Below are 18,721 nucleotides of genomic sequence, written 5' to 3' on the forward strand. Positions count from 1 at the left end.
GCACGTACCCGTGTCCCCTGCATCGGCGGGCGGTCTCCGCCACCAGGGAAGTCTAGCATGCTTTTTTTTTTTTTTTTTTTTTAAGGTACGTGGGCCTCCCACCGCTGTGGCCTCTCCCGCTGCGGAGCACAGGCTCCGGACACGCAGGCTCAGCGGCCATGGCTCACGGGCCCAGCCGCTCCGCGGCATGCGGGACCCTCCCAGACCAGGGCATGAACCCGCGTCCCCTGCGTCGGCAGGCGGACTCCCAACCACTGCACCACCAGGGAAGCCCGCATGTGTTATTTTTAATGTAAGAAAGCAATAGCAAAGAGGTGTTAATGTTGAGTCATATATAAGCATACCTTGTTTTATTGTGCTTTGCTTTATTTTGCTTCACAGTATTGTGTTTTGTACAAGTTGAAGGTTTGTGACAACCCTGTGTTGAGCGTCTATCAGCGCCATTTTTCCAACAGCATTTGCTCACTTCGTGTCTCAGTGTTATATTTTGGTAATTCTTGCAATATTTCAAACTTTTTCATTATTATTATATTTGTTATGGTGATCTGTGATCAGTGATCTTTGATGTTACTATTATAATTGTTTTGGATGCCACAAACCGCATCCATTTAAGACGGGTGAACTTAACTGACAGATGTTGTGTGTATTCTGACTGCTCCACTGACCAGCTATTCCCCCATCTCTCTCCCACTCCTTGGGCCTCCCTATTCCCTGAGACACAAAAATCTTGAAATTAGGCCAATTAGTAACCCTACACTGGCCTCTAAGTGTTCAAGTGAAAGGAGAAGTTGCATGTCTCTCACTTTAAATCAAAAACTAGATTAGCTTAGTGAGGAAGGCATGTCAAAAGCCGAGAGGCTGAAAGCTGGGCCTCTTGCATCAAACAGACAAGTTGTGAAGGCAAAGGAAAAGTTCTTGAAGCAAATTAAAAGTGCTGCTCCAGTGAACACACGAATGATAAGAAAGTGAAACAGCCTTACTGCTGATATGGAGAAAGTTTTAGTGTCCTGAATAGAAGAGCAAACCAGCCATAACATTCCCTTAAGCCAAAGTCTAATCCAGAGCAAGTCCCTAACTCTCTTCAATTCTATGAAGGCTGAGAGAGGTGAGGAAGCTTCAGAACAGTTTGGAGCTGGCAGAGGCTTGTTCATGAGGTTTAAGGAAAGAAGCTACCTCCATAACATAAAAGTGCAAGATGAAGCAGCATGAGTATGTAGAAGCTGCAGCAAGTTATCCAGAAGATCTAACTAAGATAATTAATGAAGGTGGCTACACAAAACAACAGATTGTCAATGTAGATGATACAGCCTTGTATTGGAAGAAGATGCCATCTAGGACTTTCATAGCTAGAGAGGAGAAGTCAATGCCTGGCTTCAAAGCTTCAAAGGACAGGCTGACTCTCTTGTTAGGGGATAATGCAGCTGGTGATTTGAGGTTGAAGCCAGTGCTTATTTACCATTTTGAAAATCCTAGGGCCCTTAAGAATTATGCTCAATCTAGTATGCCTGTGCCCTGTGACTGGAACAACAAAGCCTGACAGCACATCTGTTTAAAACATGGGTAACTTAATATTTTAAGCCCACTGTGGACCTACTGCTCAATAAAAGATTCCTTTCAAAATAGTATATTACTGTTCACTGTTCATTGACAATGTACCTTGTCACCCGAGAATTCTGATAGAGAGGTACAGTGAGATTAATGTTGTTTTCATGCCTGTTAACACAACATCAATTCTGTAGCCCATGGGTCAAGGAGTATTTCAACTTTCAAGTATTATTATTTAAGAAATATATAATGTTTCATAAGGCTATAGCTGCCATAGATATTGATTCCTCTAATCGATCTGGGAAAAGTCAATTGAAAATCTTCTGGAAAGGATTCACCATTCTAGATGCCATTAAGAACATTTATGATTCATGGAAAGAGGTCAAAATATTGACATCAGTAGAAGTTTGGAAGAAGTTGATTCCAACCTCATGGATGACTTGGAGGGACTCAAGACTTAAGTAGAGGAAGTAATGGCAGGTGTAGTGAAAGTAGCAAGAGAATTAGATTTAGAAGTGGAGCCTGAAGATGACTGAATTGCTGCAATCTCATGATAAGACTTTAATGAATGAGGAGTTGCTTCTTGGATGAGCAAAGAAAGTGGTTTCTTGGGATGGAAACTACTCCTGGTGAAGATTGTTGAAATGACAACAAAGTATTTAGAATATTACATAAACTTAATTGATAAAGCAGTGGCAGAGTTTGAGAGGATTGACTCCAATTTTGAAAGAAGTTCTACTGTGGGTAAAATGCTATCAAACAGCATTGCATGCTGCAGAGAAATCATTTGTGAAAGGAAGAGTCAATTCATGCAGAAACTTCATTGCTGTCTTATTTTAGAAATTGCCTCAGCCCACCCCAACCTTCAGCAGCCACCACCGCGATCAGTCAGCAGCCGTCAGCATGGAGGCAAGTTCCTCTACCAGCAAAAAGATTATGACTTGCTGAAGGCTCAGATGATGGTTAGCATTTTTTGGCAATAAAGTATTTTTTAATTAAGGTGTGTACATTTTTTTTAGACATAATGTTATTGTACACTTAATAGACCACAGTATAGTGTAAACATAACTTTTATATGCACTGGGAAACCAAAAAATTTATGTGACTCTCTAAATTGCAATATTTGCCTTAGTGGCAGTCTGGAACCGAATCCACAATATCTCTGAGGTATGCCTTTAATGTTAGAACTTGAAGGGATCTGAGAGATCATGTGATCCAATCGTCTTCATCTTACACATGAGGAGAATGAGGTGCAGAGAGACCAAATTGACTTGCCAAGGTTACCAGCTAATTAGGGACACAAAATACCAGCACCCCGCTTCCTAGTTCTTTTTTTTTTTTTTTTAGGCAGAATACTCTTTGACATAAATTGCAGCAATATCTTTTTGGATCTACCTCCTAGAGTAATGAAAATAAAAACAAAAATAAACAAATGGGACTTAATTAAACTTAAAAGCTTTGGCACAGCAAAGGAAACCATAAACAAAATGAAAAGACAAACCACAGAATGGGAGAAAATATTTGTAAATGATGCGACTGACAAGAGATTAATCTCCAAAACATACAAACAGCTCATGCAGCTCAATATCAAAAAAGCAAACAACGTAGTTCTCGTCTCATTACATCACTTGGATTGTGAGTTAAGCTTGGGAAGCTCCCTGGAGTTAGTCACTGATGATCTGATCTTGTCATTTGTTTCCTCCAATATATTGGGTAATAACATTAGTTACATTTAAAAAACAAGAAAAATAGAAGTAAAATCTCAATGAAGTTCACTGATTTAGGATAACCACTGTTTACCAATGTAGCTGATGCATGGAGTGATAGCATAGTAGCAAATGTATTTAAATCTCAGGATGAAGAAACTTTTTTTTTGTAGTTTCAGAAATGTGGTCTAAGGAATATGGGTAAAATGAGTGTGGAGGAAAATGTCTAGTTTCCTTGGGCTTTTTAAAAATGCTTGGTTTACTTCAAAGTTTATAGAAAAGCATTTGCTGAAAGTCCACTGTGTGTAGGATGTTGTCCTAGGTTCTGTGAAAAAAATAATAGAAAAGTTTTTATTGAGATTTATTACTTAACCATTTGAATTTCTCAAACTCCTAGAAATACAGAGAAAAACAACTTTAAATTTTAAAACACAACAATCTTGAAGTTGCAAAAGTAAGGCATTGAATGAGAATAATTGAATATGTGGCACATTAAAAAATGTGAAATGCAGTTCAAAGTATATTCATAACACTTTAAAATTCCTTGTGGATGGAAATCCATTTCCCTGCTTCCGTTGAAATGCTTGATCTGCCAAAACTAGATTAGCCAAAGCACTAAGGCGTGGTTAAAGTATGGAAATCCAGTATTTTGCCAAATCCTAACACAGATGGGAAAAATAAGTACCAACCCTCACACCTTCTTGAGCCCTTTGCCGTTTGGGTTCATAGTTCTTACAGGCCTGGTTTGCTGATTCGTGGCTTATTTTTCCTGCGGTGTTTGTTAAATCAGTTTCTCCAGTACAATAAATTGCCCTGAAAGAGCAAGACAGTTTGCTTTGGAAACCAAATGAACCCTTTCAGGTCACTTGGTATCTTGTGATACAATTAATTTGAAACTGTATTTTGCAATATGGAAATATTTAGGAAAATTAGCAAACTAGAGATGATATGTATAATTTGACTCAGAGAGTCACTCACGTTTTTACTTCTTTGTAGCTTTGAAATCATTGAAAGGGGAAATAAAAAAGGGAAGAGGAGAAAGATTGTGCTGGAAAGGATGTTTCTGAGATGAGTTAGGAGTGGTGGCTGAGAAGCTGGGCATCTTGAAAGCCCAGATTGGTTTCAGACAATAACTCCTACAACCTGCAGGTCTGAGGCTTTTGCAGAAAGCTGATTGATGGTAGCTGCTGTCTTGGGATGACCAGTTCAGGCTCTGAGATTGACTGATCAGTCAAGCAATTTGGATATGGGCCCGTGGATCAGAAGTTGCACAAAGGACGATGGCAGCAGTGAGTAGAGTGAATTTCATAAGTTGTCACGATTCTCTTGAAGCACTCGTCTTGGCTCTCTGTGCAGCCTTGAACTGAATACCATTGAATTCCACCTGGGGGAAACAAGAGGTCATGGTAGATGAATCCCTTGGCAGGTACAACCTACCCGGCCTCAGTTGCTTCAGATAACTAACAGGTTAAAAAAAACAAAGACAAAGGAAAACAAAGCAAAAACTCTAGGTCTACCAGGATACAATCATCTTGCCTTTTAAGAACTCCCACCTAAAGTTATTCTAGTTGTGTGCATTGCAATACAAAAGCTTTGAAATTGTAAAGCAAAATAGCTTTCAAACTCAGTTCATAAAGCTATGTAATTGCCAGTTTCTGTGTAGAAATTTCTGAAATGTTAGCTTTTTAGAAACTTCCTAATAATCATCCCCCAGTTTTACCAGGTCATGAGGTATTCAAAGGACTGAATCCACAGAAGGGTCATTTAGGTGTGTAAGTGCTTTTTAGGAATGGAGGTGTGTCGTAGATCTCATTTAATATTCCCCCAATTACAAGTAGTAATGCATGTTCACTGTGGAAAATGTGGACAATATGCAAAAGTGCAAAATAAGTGACAACAATGTCCTGTAATCTTAGCATTCCCAGTTTCAATTGTATGGGGGAGAACACAAACGAGCAATTCTCTAAAGGCAGCAAAACATAGTTGGAAACTTGAGAAAACAGTAGCCTTTCAACTGTGGGCGATTTTGCTCCCCAACCCCAGGACATTAGATAATGCCCATAAACATTTTTGTTGCTACAACTTGGAAGATATTACTGGGATGTAGTGGGTATAGGCCAGCAGTGTGCTAAATATCCTACAATACACAAAATATCCCTGTATAACAAAGAATTACCCTGCCAAAATGTCAGTAGTGTTGACAAAATATTGGTAAAACCATCAAAAGCCTAAGTTCCAGTGGTATTTGTTTTGCATCAGCATGCAATGGCAGACTTGTCATGTTAGGAAACTGCTCTTCCCACAACATTGTAGTTATTCCAGGTCCTTGACCCAACCAAGAGCTATTGTCAAGATTTTGCTGTATAAGCTTCCAAGCTCTTTCTTATGTGCAGAGTTTTTACGGTAAGTTGATTAGATGGCTGTCTGTCCACCTTCAGGAAGAGAAGTCACTGAGAGCTAGCATTTTATGGCTCCAGGGGGGCTTGGCCCCTTTCCTCTTCAATAAGGAAAAGGTTCTTGACTGGTATGGTTGAGAGTCAGAGGGAACTTGGGGCTCAGAGAGCAGACATAGGTTGAACAAAGCTCAAGTAACCCTGTTAAAAACAAAACCCCAGCAGATATGACCCCAAATTTTCTTCCTCTCTCCCAACTGACTTTGATTTCCTCTAATTTTTTTTTCTCTGCTTCCATTTCCATAGAGAAATTTAGAGTTTTGCTTTGTGGATTTTTATACATAAGTGGCATACTATATGTACTGTTTTGCAACTGACTTTTTTCTGCTCAACAGTGTTTTAAAGATTTTTTTCATGTTAAAGGGATCTGGTTCATTCTAAGTATTACATAGCAATCCATGGTCTGAAGATATCATAGTTTAACACCTATAGACAAGCATTTAGATCATTTCCATTACTTTACTATTAAACATAATGCTGCAGTGATAACCTTGATACATGCCTTTTTGTGTTACATGTAAGTATTTCTCTGAAGTAGATGCCAAGAAATAAATTGCTTTGTAGACAACTGTGCTCATTTAAAATTTTAACTGAAATTCACAAATTGTCTTTAAAAAAGTCAAACCAATCTAAACTGTCATTAGAAAATGTATGAGAGTTCCCATTTTCCCGTATTGTCACAGCCCTTGATATTATAAAACTCATAATTTTTAGCAATCTGATGGGTTAAAAATATTATTTCTGTAGTTTGCATTTCTTTGATATTTACTGATGGGTTGAGTGCTTTTTATGTGTTTTTAGGTTAAGTCATTTATATCTCCTCTTCTGAAAATTGCCTTTCTGTTTCTTTAACAAGTGTTTTTTTTTTTTTTTGGTTGGTCTTTTAAAAAATGAGTTTTTTAGAAGTTCTTTATTCTGGGTAGATATTAATATTTTCTTGTTATTTCCCAATTATTTTTGCCCAGTTTATTCCTTATCTTTTATAGTTTTGGGGTTATCGTTCATTTCATAAATTTTAAAATACTGATATATTCAAATTTATCATTTCCTTTATGATATTTGTCTTTTGGATGTTAAGGAGGCCTCCTCTCTTTCAAGCTTAAAATATGTTCTTCAATATTTTCTTCTAATGTTTTCATCATTTGGATTTTTATGTTTCTCTCTTTAATCCATGTGGACAAGGCCAGCTTCCTGGGCATTAAACCTGTGTGATTACACAGAGCCCTGCACTTAGAGGGAAATTATGTATTAATTTTTTGTGAGGATGTGAATGGTGTGAATGAGGCAGTATATAGATTTCTTTAGAAATGTGTGCTCTGGAGTTAAGTACTCACATTTGAATTAGACTACAACACTCCTTAACTGTGTAACATCATGCAAATTTCTTAATCTTTCTGTACCTCAGATTTCTTATCTTTGGGAATAGAGACAAGATTCAGTTCATATCATTGATTTATTGGTGTGATGTAATCTAGGTAAAGCCCTTAGTATAGCATGTAGTAAATGCTCAGTGAATGTTTGCTCTTACATAAGGAGTTTTCCTGTGCTTATTTTAGTTAAATGTTTTTAAAGTGTTATGACTTACCTTTAATATGGACCTCTTTTATACAGTACTGTCCAGGTTTTGTTCTGCAGGTTCCAAAGTCCAAAAGACATCCATGGAAGGGGATTGAGAGGTTGCATGATCTACAAATCACACCTCCAACACCTCCAAATACAGGACAGAAAAAATAAGGGAAAAATAGAGATGGACACCAGAGACAGAAAAAAAGACAGAGAGAAAAGAGAAATCCAAAAATAAAGCAATGATTTTCAACTTTAAAACGTATGCAGTATTTTATAAATTGATTCTAAAAAGTCACATAAATTTAAAATATTTTTATTTGGAGAATTTAATAGGGGAAATTTCATAACATATGCTATATTAAAGAACTGGAAGCACTCTGAACTGATACTAATAAAAAAATGAAGCCAGGTGGGCTAAACAACTTAGTTGGTTAAAATGTATTCAGTTCCTCAGAGCCTAATTAAATCAAACCAAAGTTATTTAGCCAGAATATTTAATTTCAGCCATATATCCACTCTTAGGTCTTCATTTCCATGTCTAAGGAAGAACATTATATATAGTAGGTTCTCTGTATTTATTGTATAAGCTTCCAAGCTCTTTCTTATGTGCAGAGTTTCCCAATTATTTTTGCCCAGTTTATTCCTTATCTTTTATAGTTTTGGGGTTATCGTTCATTTATTCATAATATTTATAATATTCATAATATTTACATATTGGTAATCTTCAATACTCAAACTCAGTGGCTTAAAAGTGTTATTTATTTTGGTTATGTAGAAATAGCCCAGAGGTTTTTGATCTTGGTCAACGTAGATAAGATTGGAAGACATTAACTGGAAGATCACTTTCCAAATCTGACTATGCATCAGATTTACTTAAGCAGTTAAAATGAACACAGATTTCCACAGCCTCCACAGAACCTGAGTTAGAATCAATGAGAGGTGGGGCCCAGGAATCTGTACTTTAGATATCCAGAAACAGTGGAGGGCGTGTGATTTGAATGTAGATGTCTGGACCAGTTTTTGAGAACCACTGGTTCTACTGAATTCAGGAATCTCCTTTATAATAACCCCTGTAGGAGGCCTTGGCTAGTGATGGAGAGCTCATCATGATTAAACCAGTGCAGACTGTTAAAGAATTCTTCTGAAATTGAGCTGAAATTTGTCTTAATGTTCATAGTTCCAATCTTTTAATATATGAAAACCATTGCTGTTCCACTCCTATTCACTGGTTAACTCTAAAGAAGAGTTTACTAAACATTTTGTGCAATGTATTTTATATCTCTGACATATTGGGGATTAGAAGAGATCACTTTTAATAGAAAATAGTCTGGCTGATGAGGCTAATTAACCTCTGCTGACTATTCTCCCCAGCTTCAAACTCATCTAAAGATATTTTGGAAATATCACATTGGTTTTCTCATTGAGCATGACAGAATTTCAATCCATAATCAATGATCAACCAGCAAATATTTTTTAAAGAACTAAGCTTATGCCAAGGATTCTGCTAAGCAATTTACATTTCCCACAATAAATCTTTCAGGCAGGTATCATAGTTGCCCACATTTCACGTAAAAGAAAACTGAGGCCTTAAGATTTTAAGTAGCTCACTCCAGTGGCGGAGACAGGAGTTGAACGAGGTCTGTTGAAATCCAAACCCCTTGTTTTTAGCAAGCACACCATGTCACTGAAGTTGCCTACCTTTGTGTATCCCAAACCCTCTGATGTCACCTTCTTCTTGCTGGAGATTTTGACTCTTCCAACATCCAGGGTCAGTCTCCTGCCCAGAGTACTAGGGCTGCTTGCTTCTTCAAGTCATGCCTAAGGGAGTTTTCCTCCTGGACTCGTGATTTCTCAATTCATAACTTGTCCTAAGGGATCCACTACCTAGCTCAGACCTTGGTGCCAGTGCCACCCCACCCCGGTGGAGAGCTTATATGATGCCAGATCTTTCTCTGCCATGCCTAAGGCCCCTGGACTGTGTTCCTGGATGAGATCTGCTCTAGTTTCTTTCTCTCCCTCTCAGATGGTCCTTCTTCCTTCTGATTCCACACCCAATATCCACAGCCTTCTTCCTAAAATCTTGGCCCTGACATTCTTTACTACAGCTGAAGGCGATGCCTTAACGTTTAGGCTCTCTGCTGACTGTATTTGTTCCATTGCTTGAATACTTATAAATATGTTCACAGATCCATTTCCTTTCTTCCAGTCTCTTTTTGTTTGAAAATTTATTGTTGGTTTTATTAATATAACTAACATATGGTATATTCCAATTTGACAACTAAATTTAAAGTTTCGGGTTTTATGTTTCCTCACATGATTAATTCTGAGGTATCCTATTCTACTTTATGATCTTATTGTGGGGAAAATCTAACAGACTGTATTTAATTACTCAAATGCATATTATAAATATATATGTAATTATTTAAACATTATAAATCATGATGATGGTGATCTTTTTAAAATGACCATCCCTTACTTCATGGACACTCTTTACTTCAAAATTTCTCTTTATGCTGAATTTTCTTCTTTTACCCTCACATCTTCCCTGTGTATTCAACAAAATTAATGCAATCTCCTGCCTGAGTCATTTTTTACATGATATCCAAGACAGGGAAGATGTTCTCTTGAAATTTTTCATCTATTCCTATGTTCCCTTCCACACTCTTTACAGAAGAGAAGTGTAAAGACTTAAAATGCAGCAGAGACCCAAGCAGTTTGAGTTTGCTCCTGCCCTTTCTGCAAGGGGTAATCAAAACTCTATTGCACATTGTATATAATGAGGGTAGTGTGGGAAGCAGAGACTACAAACAAGTGGTCCAGGGGCTAGACCTGGTCGGTTTAACTTGCTTACTGCTTTCAAAATGTTAACATTTAAAAGTTGGGAGAGTTTTCCTGCAAACCTGAATATCTGGCTTCTCCTGAAGAATCAGATTTGGCATTGTTCGGCTCTCCTTTCTCCATGTCAGCTGGGTACTGGCTGCCCTCCTCTGGTTTTGTTACTGGGTGATCCGCCCCCCACCCCCCGCCCCATTTATATTATCTGACCAAACACTTGAGGCATTTGAGATGGCGATCCCAGTATTAGGTACCAAAAGTCTCTAAGTCTCAGTATTAGAATTTTATTTACCTCTGGGATACCTTTTGGATTTTTTCCTACTGACATGTGGTCTCCAGACCAACAGCATTGGCATCACTTGGAAGCTTGTTGGAAATGCAGACTCTCAGGCCCTACACCTGACCTGCTGAATCAGATTGTACATTTTAACAAGATCCCCAGGTGACTCATATGTACATTAAATCTTCTGACTCTAAGATACCCTGCCCTGTTAACCCCTGGATTCAGTATAGAGCAGCCATCTTCATTAACCATATTACCATTTCATTGGGAAGGAGAATTCCCATGTGCTTAAACATGCCTGTTTGGAGATATTACCTTCATGAACATCTACCTAATTTGAAGGGCCTTAGGAATTCTGTAAAAGGGATTGAAAGCTCTCTGTTATGTGGTTCTTTTATAAATGAAGGAATATTATAGTTGGTGGTGATGAGCACATAGAAAAAGTGCTGGGAGAGCCTTGTCTATGCTTATTTGGTCTAATTTATTTTTTGGGTCATATTTATAAGGGCTTCCGGCCTAGATTGATTAGTTCCAGCTTAATGATAATAATAGCAACATGTGGGCCACCATCTACCAGCTCAGTTTACTCATGTATAAAATGGGAAATAATAGCATTTAACTCATAGGATTGTCATGTGGATTCAGTGCATTAATACAAATAAAATATTTAGACCAGTACCTGGCATATAGTAAATGCTGAATAAATGTTAGCTCATTGTTATTTAAGGGTTTACTCAGGCTTTGTTTTAAGGACCTTTAGTACTTTATTTAAGGCCACCCTCCACTTATATTGTAATTCTGCAATTTCTTGAGTAATTTTTCCTCTTTTTTGACTTATGTTTTCTTAATGACTTACCACCTAAGAGGCAGAATAAGATAAAAGCACCACTGAAGACAATCCTTCTCATTCTAAGATTTCTAGCCAAAAAAGATGGATGGAAAGACATGTACCACCATTAAATCTTTCCTAGGGAAGTAATGAAGTTGTACATTTGTTAGCTGTTATAAAAAGGCAAATCACTAAATAAGTTTCATTTCTTTCATTAAGAAACTATAAAGAAATTCATTTTGTGAAGGAGGAAAAACAATGTACCTGTCTATGTCAAAAATTCACGATAAAACTTTTCTTAGTTCTAGAACAGTTTAAGTTTAGCTGTCTTCTTATTATCAAATACCATTCCCTCCCTTAATAATTTCCCTGAATTGAAAAATAGGAAATAATATAGATAACGTTTCTAGAATAATATCGTGTTAAAAATACTTTTAACTATTAGCCAAAAAATTTTTATTTATGCTTCCTCATAAACTACTGCTTTCATTGCAAATCATCATATTTATAAGGAAAGTATTTATATCATAGTTAACAATAGTTAACACTTATTAAAATGAAGAGAAAGAAATTGTCAGATTGGCTAAAATATAACATTTCAGTTATGCATAACTTACCTGCCTTCTTCATAAATGTATTGTGGGAATTTTCTAGGTCTGAACTTCTTTAAAAGATAACAAGTAAAATTTCTGATGTAATGAAGTTCGTTATAACTGAAACCAAGTCTCTGATCCTCTAGATTCCAAACAGTTTAAACAGTAAAATCTGCCCAAGTAAACAGGAAAAATTTTCACCGGAACACTCTGATCTATGTGGAACTTAATTGCTTTATTTATGAAATTAACGTAATAAGACTAAGTCAGGCAGTTGTTAAACTAATTAACTGTAAATATGGCTAAAGATTTCTATGTTCACTATGCTACAGATTAATTAGTTCACATACACATAGCCACGTGGGCATTCTATCGGTTCATTATATAAAGTACTTGATCTTGATATTTTTAAAAATGCCATGTAATCTTTATAATAGAACTTGGTGCATTCAGAAAGCAATTTGATTTTTTTTTTAACATCTTTACTGGAGTATTATTTCTTTACAATGGTGTGTTAGTTTCTGCTTTATAACAAAGTGAATCAGCTATGCATATACATATATCCCCATATCTTGTCCCTGTTGCGTCTCCCTCTTCCCCTCCCTATCCCACCCCTCTAGGTGGTCACAAAGCACAGAGCTGATCTCCCTGTGCTATGTGGCTGCTTCCCACTAGCTATCTGTTTTACATTTGGTAGTGTATATATGTCCATGCCACTCTCTCAGTTCATCCCAGTTTACCCTTCCCCCTCCCCGTGGCCTCAAGTCCATTCTCTACATCTGTGTCTTTATTCCTGTTCAACCCCTAGGTTCTTCAGAACAGTTTTCTTTTTAGATTCCATATATATGTGCTAGCATAGGGTATTTGTTTTCTTAATTTTTTTAACATCTTTATTGGAGTATAATTTCTTTACAGTCGTGTGTTAGTTTCTGCTTTATAACAAAGTGAATCAGCTATACATATACATATATCCCCATATCTCCTTCCTCTTGCGTCTCCCTCCCACCCTCCCTATCCCACCCCTCCAGGTGGTCACAAAGCACGGAGCTTCTCTCCCTGTGCTATGTGGCTACTTCGCACTAGCTATCTATTTTACATTTGGTAGTGTATATATGTCCATGCCACTCTCTCACTTCGTCCCAGCTTACCCTTCCCACTCCCCGTGTCCTCAGGTCCATTCTCTACATCTGCGTCTTTATTCCTGTCCTGCCCCTAGGTTCTTCAGAACCATTTTTTTTTTAGATTCCATATTTATGTGTTAGCATACGGTATTTGTTTTTCTCTTTCTGACTTACTTCACTCTGTATGACAGACTCTAGGTCCATCCACCTCACTACAAATAACTCAATTTCTTTTCTTTGTATGGCTGAGTAATATTCCATTGTATATATGTGCCACATCTTCTTTGTCCATCCATCTGTTGATGGACACTTAGGTCTCTTCCATGTCCTGGCTACTGTAAATAGAGCTGCAATGAACATTGTGGTACATGACTCTTTTTGAATTATGGTTTTCTCAGGGTATATGCCCAGTAGTGGGATTGCTGGGTCATAAGATAGTTCTATTTTTAGTTTTTTAAGGAACCTCCATACTGTTCTCCATAGTGGCTGTATCAATTTACATTCCCACCAACAGTGCAAGAGGGTTCCCTTTTCTCCACACCCTCTCCAGCATTTACTGTTTGTAGATTTTTTGATGATGGCCATTCTGACTGGTGTGAGGTGATACCTCATTGTAGTTTTAATTTGCATTTCTCTAATGATTAGTGATGTGGAGAATCCTTTCAAGTGTTTGTTGGCAATCTGTATATCTTCTCTGGAGAAATGTCTGTTTAGGTCTTCTGCCCATTTTTGGATTGGGTTGTTTGTTTTTTGATATTGAGCTGCATGAGCTGCTTGTATATTTTAGAGATTAATCCCTTGTCTGTTGCTTCGTTTGTAAATATTTTCTCCCATTATGAGGGTTGTCTTTTCGTCTTGTTTATGTTTTCCTTTGCTGTGCAAAAGCTTTTAAGTTTCATTAGGTCCCATTTGTTTATTTTTGTTTTTATTTCCATTTCTCTAGGAGCTGGGTCAAAAAGGATCTTGTTGTGATTTATGTCATAGAGTGTTCTGCCTACGTTTTCCTCTAAGAGTATTATAGTGTCTGGCCTTACATTTAGATCTTATATCCGTTTTGAGTTTATTTTTGTGTATGGTGTTAGGGAGTGTTCTAATTTCATTCTTTTACATGTAGCTGTCCAGTTTTCCCAGCACCACTTATTGAAGAGGCTGTCTTTTCTCCATTGTATATTCTTGCCTCCTTTATCAAAAATAAGGTGGCCATATGTGCGTGGGTTTATCTCTGGGCTTTCTATCCTGTTGCATTGGTCTATATTTCTGTTTTTGTGCCAGTACCATATTTTCTTGATTACTGTAGCTTTGTAGTGTAGTCTGAAGTCTGGGAGTCTGATTCCTCCAGCTCTGTTTTTCTTTCTCAAGATTGCTTGGGCTATTTGGAGTCTTTTATGTTTCCATACAAATAGTGAAATTTTTTGTTCTAGTTCTGTGAAAAATGCCATTTGTATTTCGATAGGAATTGCATTGAATCTGTAGATTGCTTTGGGTAGTAGAGTCATTTTCACAATGTTGATTCTTCCAATCCAAGAACATGGTATATCTCTCCATCTATTTGTATCATCTTTAATTTCTTTCATCAGTGTCTTATAATTTTCTGCATACAGGTCTTTTGTCTCCTTAGGTAGGCTTATTCCTAGGTATTTTATTCTTTTTGTTGCAGTGGTAAATGGGAGTGTTTCCTTAATTTCTCTTTCCGATTTTTCATCATTAGTGTATAGGAATGCAAGAGACTTCTGTGCAGTAATTTTGTATCCTGCTACTTTACCAAATTCATTGATTAGCTCTAGTAGTTTTCTGGTAGCATCTTTAGTATTCTCTGTGTATAGTATGTCATCTGCAAACAGTGACAGCTTTACTTCTTCTTTTCTGATTTGGATTCCTTTTATTTCTTTTTCTTCTCTGGTTGCTGTGGCTAAAACTTCTAAAACTATGTTGAATAATAGTGGTGAGATTGGACAGCCTTGTCTTGTTCCTGATCTTAGAGGAAATAGTTGCAGTTTTTCACCATTGAGAATGATGTTGGCTGTGGGTTTCTCATATATGGTCTTTATTATGTTGAGGTAAGTTCCCTCTATGCCTACTTTCTGGAGGGTTTTTATCATAAATCGGTGTTGAATTTTTTCGAAAGCTTTCTCTGCATCTATTGAGATGATCATATGGTTTTTCTCCTTCAATTTGTTAATATGGTTTATCACATTGATTTGTGTACATTGAAGAATCCTTGCATTCCTGGGGTAAACCCCACTTGATGATGGTGTATGATCCTTTTAATGTGCTGTTGGATTCTGTTTGCTAGTATTTTGTTGAGGATTTTTGCATCTATGCTCATCAGTGATATTGGTCTGTAGTTTTCTTTCTTTGTGACATCTTTGTCTGGTGTTGGTATCAGGGTGATGGTGGCCTTGTAGAATGAGTTTGGGAGTATTCCTCCCTCTGCTATATTTTTGAAGAGTTTGAGAAGGATAGGTGTTAGCTCTTCTCTAAATGTTTGATAGGATTTGCCTGTGAAGGAAGCCATCTGGTTCTGTGCTTTTGTTTGTTGGAAGATTTTAAATCACAGTCTCAATTCAGTGCTTGTGATTGGTCTGTTTATATTTTGTATTTCTTCCTGGTTCAGTCTTAGAAGGTTGTGGTATTCTAAGAATTTGTCCATTTCTTCCACGTTGTCCATTTTATTGGCATATAGTTGCTTGTAGTGATCTCTCATGATCATTTGTATTTCTGCAGTGTTGGTTGTTACCTCTCCTTTTTCATTTGTAATTCGATTGATTTGAGTCTTCTCCCTTTTTTACTTGATGAGTCTGGCTAATGGTTTATCGATTTTGTTTATCTTCTCAAAGAACCAGCTTTTAGTTTTATTGAGCTTTGCTATTGCTTGCTTCTTTTCTTTTTCATTTATATCTGATCTGATCTTTATGATCTCTTTCCTTCTGCTAACTTTGGGGTTTTTTTGTTCTTCTTTCTCTAATTGCTTTAGGTGTAAGGTTAGGTTGTTTATTTGAAATGCTTCTTGTTTCTTGAGGTAGGATTGTATTGCTATAAACTTCCCTGTTAGAACTGCTTTTGCTGCATCCCATAGGTTTTGGGTCGTCATGTTTTCATTGTCATTTGTTTCTAGGTATTTTTTGATTTCCTCAGTGATCTCTTGGTTATTTAGTAGTGTATTGTTTAGCTCTCATGTGTTTTTATTTTTTACAGATTTTTTCCTGTAATTCGTATCTAATCTCATAACGTTATGAGGTTGGAAAAGATACCTGTTACTATTTCAATTTTCTTAAATTTACCAAGGCTTGATTTGTGACCCAAGATATGAACTCTCCTGGAGAATGTTCCATAAGCACTTGAGAAGAAAGTGTATTCTGTTGTTTTTGGATGGAATGTCCTATAAATATCAGTTAAGTCCATCTTGCTTAATGTATCATTTAAAGCTTGTAGTTCCTTATTTATTTCATTTTGGATGATCTGTCCATTGGTGAAAGTGGGGTGTTAAAGTCCCCTACTATGATTGTGTTACTGTCCATTTCCCCTTTTATGGCTGTTAGCATTTGCCTTATGTATTTAGGTGCCCCTATGTTGGGTGCATAAATATTTACAATTGTTATATCTTCTTCTTGGAATGGTCCCTTGATCATTATGTAATGTACTTCTTTGTCTTTTGTAATAGTCTTTATTTTAAAGTCTGTTTTCTCTGATATGAGAATTGGTACTCCAGCTTTCTTTTGTTTTCCATCTGCATAGAATATCTTTTTCTATCCCCTCACTTTCAGTGTGTGTGTGTCCGTAGGTCTGAAGTGGGTCTCTGTAGACAGCATATATACAGGTCTTGTTTTTGTATCCATTCTGCCAGTCTATGTCTTCTGGTGGGAGCATTTAATCCATTTACATTTAAAGTAATTATTGATATGTATGTTCCTATTACCATTTTCTTAATTGTTTTGGGTTTGTTATTGTAGGTCTTTTCCTTCTCTGGTGTTTTCTGCCTAGAGAAGTTCCTTTAGCATTTGTTGTAAAGCTGGTTTGGTGGTGTTGAATTCTCTTAGCTGTTGCTTGTCTGTAAAGTTTTTAATTTCTCTGTCGAATCTGAATGAGATCCTTGCTGGGTAGAGTAATCTTGGTTGTAGGTTTTTCCCTTTCATTGCTTTAAATATGGCCTGCCACTCCCTTCTGGCTTGCAGAGTTTCTGCTGAAAGGTCAGCTGTTAACCTTATGGGGATTCCCTTGTGTGTTATTTGTTGCTTTTCCCTTGGTGCTTTTACTATTCTTTGTATTTAATTTTTGATAGTTTGATTAATATGTGTCTTGGCGTGTTTCTCCTTGGATTTATCCTGTATGGGACTCTGTGCTTCCTGGACTTGATTGACTATTTCCCTTCCCATATTAGGGAAGTTTTTGACTATAATCTCTTTAAATATTTTCTCAGTCCGTTTCTTTTTCTCTTCTTCTTCTGGGACCCATATAATTCGAATTTTGTTGCATTTAATGTTGTCCCAGAGGTCTCTGATACTGTCCTCAATTCTTTTCATTCTTTTTTCTTTGTTCTGCTTTTTGGTAGTTATTCCCACTATTTTATCTTCCAGGTTACCTATCTGTTCTTCTGCCTGTTATTATGCCATTGATTCCTTCTAGAGCATTTTGAATTTCATTTATTGTGTTGTTCATCATTGTTTGTTGCTCTTTAGTTCTTCTAGGTCCTTTTTAAATGTTTCTTGTATTTTCTCCATTTTATTTCCAAGATTTTGGATCATCTTTACTCTCATTATTCTGAATTCTTTTTCAGGTAGACTGCCTATTTCCTCTTCATTTGTTTGGTCTGGTGGGTTTTTACCTTGCTCCTTCATCTGCTGTGTGTTTCTCTGTCTTCTCATTTTGCTTAACTTACTGTGTTTGGGGTCTCCTTTTTGCAGGCTGCAGGTTTGTAGTCCCATTGTTTTTGGTGTCTGCCCCCAGTGGCTAAGGTTGGTTCAGTGGGTTGTGTAGGCTTCCTGGTGGAGGGGACTGGTGCCTGTGTTCTGGTGGATGAGGCTGGATCTTGTCTTTCTGGTGGGCCGGATCACGTCTGGTGGTGTGTTTTGGGGTGTCTGTGACCTTACATATATATAATTTTAGACATCCTCTCTGCTAATAGGTGGAGTTCTGTTTCTGTCTTGCTAGTTGTTTGGGATAGGGTGCGCAGCACTGTAGCTTGCTGGTTGTTGAGTGGAGCTGGGTCTTAGCGTTGAGATGGAGATTTCTGGGAGAGCTTTTGCCATGTGATATTATGTGGAGCCATGAGGTCTCTGGTGGACCAGTGTCCTGAAGTTGGCTCTCCCACCTCAGAGGCACAGGCCTCACATCCGGCTGGAGCACCAAGACCCTGCTCTGTTTTCTTCCACCGGCCGCTGATGCCACTGCCGTGCTCGCCGCACTGGAAGTTCTCAGGCTGTTGTGGATCATGCGCTGTGCATTCAGACGCGGTGATTCTGGGAACAGTGAGAAGCTTCTTTGTTTGCACTCCACCTGCTGTGGACCTCATATCTTCCAGGAGAGCTTCAAGCAGTAGCTCTGACAAAGAGATCCAGAAACTTGCTTACATTTCTCTCCCTCTTGAATCACTTCTTCTGTGGGAAACCAAATGCCATGAAACAAGGCTGTTCAAGCAGGCTGTGGAGGAGTCTGTGTGTCAAGGAATGCAGGTCTCTGACCAATAGCCAGTGAAGAATGGAGGAGTATGCACAGTGTGCAGCTCCGTAGGTGCGAGAAGCTGGGCCCACTGAAGGTAGCCCATATCGCTCCCTATGGGGTGGCTGGAGCAGT

At 37.6% G+C, this 18,721-nt stretch overlaps 1 protein-coding gene across 1 annotated transcript in view; it reads right to left on the reverse strand.

Moving 5' to 3' along the window:
- Nucleotides 1–4,510: 4,510 nt before the first annotated feature.
- CUNH9orf57 (chromosome unknown C9orf57 homolog) overlaps nt 4,511–18,721 on the reverse strand; it is a 93,132-nt gene continuing 78,921 nt past the window's right edge. The window contains 4 exon segments of the mRNA XM_029203455.1: nt 4,511–4,635; nt 7,290–7,412; nt 11,245–11,299; nt 11,302–11,355. Coding sequence (XP_029059288.1) covers nt 4,511–4,635; nt 7,290–7,412; nt 11,245–11,299; nt 11,302–11,355 — 357 coding nt within the window.

The sequence above is a fragment of the Monodon monoceros genome, unplaced genomic scaffold (assembly GCF_005190385.1).
Source record: "Monodon monoceros isolate NGI ecotype Baffin Bay Population unplaced genomic scaffold, NGI_Narwhal_1 Super_Scaffold_5, whole genome shotgun sequence".
Taxonomy (NCBI): domain Eukaryota; kingdom Metazoa; phylum Chordata; class Mammalia; order Artiodactyla; family Monodontidae; genus Monodon; species Monodon monoceros.